Source organism: Cucurbita moschata, unplaced genomic scaffold (genome assembly GCF_002738365.1).
Source record: "Cucurbita moschata cultivar Rifu unplaced genomic scaffold, Cmos_1.0 Cmo_Scf00013, whole genome shotgun sequence".
NCBI classification, from domain to species: domain Eukaryota; kingdom Viridiplantae; phylum Streptophyta; class Magnoliopsida; order Cucurbitales; family Cucurbitaceae; genus Cucurbita; species Cucurbita moschata.
This window is the reverse complement of record NW_019268529.1, coordinates 2,378,442-2,382,842: the sequence shown is the minus strand read 5'-3', so window position 1 is coordinate 2,382,842 and position 4,401 is coordinate 2,378,442. Positions and strand designations below refer to the sequence as shown.

General features: G+C 35.8%; 1 protein-coding gene across 3 annotated transcripts in view; it reads right to left on the bottom strand.

The window, feature by feature from the left end:
* Positions 1-3,449, bottom strand: part of LOC111451177 (histone-lysine N-methyltransferase CLF-like) — a 12,160-nt gene extending 8,711 nt beyond the window's left edge. The window contains exons 1-3 of one of the 3 annotated variants that reach the window (XM_023091488.1): positions 2,791-3,449; positions 1,508-1,609; positions 1,072-1,391 (exon numbers count right to left, since the gene is read on the bottom strand). In XM_023091488.1, the coding sequence (XP_022947256.1) occupies positions 1,072-1,391; positions 1,508-1,609; positions 2,791-2,856 (488 nt within the window). In that variant the 5' untranslated portion in view covers positions 2,857-3,449. Of the gene's footprint in view, positions 1-1,071; positions 1,392-1,507; positions 1,610-1,852; positions 2,036-2,465; positions 2,678-2,790 lie in introns of those variants that run through there. The other 2 variants (XM_023091489.1, XM_023091487.1) reach the window with 2 other exon arrangements.
* Between the last annotated feature and the right edge of the window lie 952 nt (positions 3,450-4,401).

The following is a 4,401-nucleotide window of genomic DNA, read 5'->3' as shown; positions in this document are numbered from 1 at the left end:
TAATTTTTAAGAAGATGGCGAGGACTTAGACCACATTCTTTGGAGTTGTTAGTTTGCTTGGTCTATTTGGGTTGCTTTTTTTAGATGTTTGATTTTATTCTAGTTGTAAGGGATAATGCATCGATTCAACCAAGGAGTTTTCAAACCACTAAAGTTGAGAAAAGGAAAGGGAATGACCATCTTATTTTCATTATCTTCTATATAAAAAGCAATCTTCTCCACACCAAATACAAAAGTACTTATTAACAACATAACAACTACTTAATGCATTTTCTAAAGGAAGAAACAATCAAACAACTGACCATGAAAAGGTAAATCTGATAGAAGACACTTGCTTGATCAGAAATCCAATGAAAATGAATTGGCTGAGATTAGAAATTTTGGTAGGTAAAAACAAGAGGAAAGAGAACAGAGCGACCATCTCTCATCTCTCATGCTTGAAGCTAATAGTATGTATAATATTTTTTATTATTGTTAGGCATCCACTTCTACAAAGATTAGGTAAGCATAAACGAAGGAAGTCTTAGAAAAAGCATAGCCTTGTAAATGACTTAAAGATAATGTTCTCGAGATAGTGATATTGCATAAATTGATTCTCCACACTCGAGAGAGAGGCTATACATCCTTGAGTGACAAAAAAATTGATAGTGAAAAGGAGAATTCTTATTCTCCGTAAATACTTCATTTGATTGTTTTCCAGCCAGATGTATGCACAATTAATTTTTATTTTAAATGATTCTTGCCATAACGCATGCCATCAGGCAATGCTATAAGCCTATGACCCAGCCTTGCACAAAACGACTTCTATATGAACCCCATCGAGACTTCAAAACTGTAACCGGGTAACTTAAAGTAGAATATCAGGAAACAGGAATAAAATCCAGTATTCTAACAACAACAGAAACAGATAATTACGATTAGAACTTGTGCAAGATCTTAAACTTCAGTTATATGGTGTTATACAACCCCCAAAATCTGCATCATACTAGTTTACCCACAAGCACACAATACCTCAACTAATTAGAGGAATTTCAGAAAAGAGATAAGGAAAAGTGAAGAAATTTTACATACCTGTCCAAAAATATCCATGTAGTATAAGGAGGTAATCTTTTAACTTCAGGAAGCTTAATAGGTCGTACAGCATTTCTAACTGCAACATTAGATCCAAGAAGAACAGCAGAAGATGCATGCCCATCTTCTTGAGATTGATCATTTTCCCCATCACTTACATCTATACCATTCTGCATATCAAGGGCATCTTTCTGCCTCTTTGTCAATAGATCCACTCCCTTATCTGAATCGTGTATCCTTCTTATCCTTCTTTCTGCTGATGATTTCAACAAGTGAGTGGTGATGTCGACTAACTTCTGCTTGTTTTCTTCCATTCTTTTCTGAAAAATTAAGAGAGATCCAGTAGAAGTTAATATTGATACACTATTAACGCAAAATTCAACTCTAAGCTAGCTAAAAAAGTGAGAAACTTGTGTGACCATAGTAATGAAAGCACCTGTATGGAGTTACAACGTTCACCGGCAACTTGCTTCTTTAGAAAATCAATGACTGATAGGATCTCCTTAGGAGAAGGATCTTGTCCTTCTGGTTTCATTGTCTATGGGGAACAGCAGAAAGTTAACCAAGTTAATAAAGTTAACAGGTGGTTGTTCCCATAGAATACAAATGATGAACCAATTTCTCTCTTTTTTTCTCTTTCAAGTAAATTAATAGGAATAGGTTTCACCAACAAAGAAAATTGGAGATAACACTCCAATAAGAAAGTGAAAGCTTAGAGATTGAAGACAAACTGATAGATAATCTTTTTTCAGAACAAACATCATTGGTGTATGAGTATTACTAGAGGAAGGGCAAGACCCAAGAGCCAGAACACGACTCTCCACAATGGTATGATATTGTCCACTTTGAGCATAAACTCTCGTGCCTTTGCTTTTGGCTTCCACAAAAGGCCTCATACCAATGGAGATAGTATTCCTTCATTATAATACCCATGATCATTCCCTAAATTAGCCAATGTGGGACTTTCATCCCAACGCCTTCATTATAAACCAATGCTAATTTAGGGAATGTTCGAGGGGAGGTGTTGGATGAAAGTCTCACATCGACTAATATAGAAAATAATCAAGAGTTTATATTCAAAGAATGCTATCTCCAATGGTATGAGGCCTTTTGAGGAAGCCCAAAGCAAAGCCATGAGAGCTTATGCTCAAAGTGGACAATATCATACCATTGTGGAGAGTCGTGTTCATCTAACAAAAAGGAGTTATCCATTTGGCCAGAAGTGTATAAAGACAATAATCAGAACAAGATGCTTGCCTTTACACCAATAAAGAGCAGAAAAACAAATGGATACTTCAATAAGAACATCTCACGGAGAAAAAGGGGAAAAAAATCCTGATAAATCCTAGCTGTTAGAAAGGAACGTGAATAGAAGAACAAATGGAGAAAATTACCACCACAATCCCCAAATTATAAACATTGCTCATTTTGTAGTGCGCAGTAACGTAGAAACACCAAAAATTGATACTAAAACTTCTCAGATGCTGTTGGGAATTTATCAACGCACCAATGGATCAAGCACCTCATCAAAGTGCAAATGAATCTTAAACGCAATGATCAAAAGCCAACTATTTCTCACAATGCCGTCACAAAACTGACAAGTCTAATCACAAAACAAAACTCCGGAACCAAACAACAAAAATTAACAGATTCTCACCCGCAATTAGAACTCAAATTCTGGGTAATGGAAGATGAATTAAGAGATGAGAAGCACAGTACCTGGGGATCATCCTGCAATTCCGATCTATCGGCTGAAGGTGAAGGCAAAGAATCCTTCGACGCCATTTACTTTGGCGAAGCTGCCGATGAAAACTTAAACCCAAATCCACAATGGAAAACCAAAATTCGAAGGATACAAAGCAAAAATCGAGATGGGTTATCGACCCGAAACCCTAAAGTCAGCCAAATGAGGCATCTTCATCATGGGAGCGGCTGCTTCCAAATTTAGACTGCGACCCTGATGGGCATTATCGATGAAAAGAACACATAAACGAAAGAAACTAGAACTGTTTAGGAATCAAAGTAAAAGGTGAAAAAAAAATATAGAAATTCGGGATAGAAACGCGTTTGTTTGGTGAAAGGAACGAGAGACTTTGTAAGAGAGAAATTTTGGGGGGGAAAAGGAGAGTGACGTCGTTGTTTTGAATTATACACAGTAACACAAAACTAGAGCCTCCCAGCACCCCATCTCTGCGCCTCTCGTCCAATGGCGGAAGATCTCGCCACTCTGGAACTAAAAAAGCTGAGATTTTTCTGAGTATTGACAATTCAAGCTTCGAGTTCACAAGTGATTACCCATTAAAATCAGCACTAAAACCCGTCCAATGGGAACGCCAAGTTCATTTCCATCTCTCAAAATGTCTAATATGGTATTGGATAGGCTCCAAATGTGAAGAAATGATGCAATTTCAGAGAGTTTATGGGGTTGAGCTGCTGTGTTTAATAGGCCATTTACAACTAATTGCAAGATTATAGAAAGCCAAGGAGGCCCAAGAACATGAGCTACAAATTAGGAACAAACTTTGAACAACTTGAACTTAACCCTTTCCTCCACCAACATTTCTGCAAACTGCTCTACATGCTCTATAATCTAGAATAATTGAGGCATAGGAATCAACTAAATTTGATAAATTTAGTTGTTTGTGTTTATCTGAAGAGTGTAGCTATCTAAACAGTTGTCAAGTATCGATGGGTTCGAATACAAATTGTATCATGTTCGATCAAACGTAAAAGAGAATAAAAGACAAAAATGACATTTTTTTTTTAAATTTTTAAGGAACTTCTCGAATTTTTTATTTCTTCTCGAGAATGGATTTCAAGATACTCAATAAAGGAACAAGGAAGGACATGATTATGAAAAAATATCCCCAAAGACAAGTTAAGAATAGTGAACTTTGGAAGAAAGTCGTTAAGAGCAGGAGAATTCGTAATGCCGCACGTAAGGTTAAAGTAACTCAAGTTAGTTTCCGATGTTTATATAAGATGTAAAGGATTCAATGAAAAAAATTAAGGGATCGAAGCAAGGACAAGGGATCAAAGTAATCAATTTCAATGCTCTAGCAAAAAAAAATTATAAGGATTTAAAACCTTTAGAAAAAGATTGGGAAAGAAAAAAGTATGCATAAGCGCAAAAAGAGGCCATTTTTCTCATTTATAAGGAACTTTATGCATTTTAAATTTTTTATCGGGAAGAAATTTCAAGATGCTCACGAACCCAAAAAATGATCAGCAAGGGGTAAAAATGGGAAAACTCGCAAGGGAAAAGAGTATATAGAAATTTTTTAAAAATTTTCAAAAAAATAATAATGAAATATTCATAAAATGGTAAAT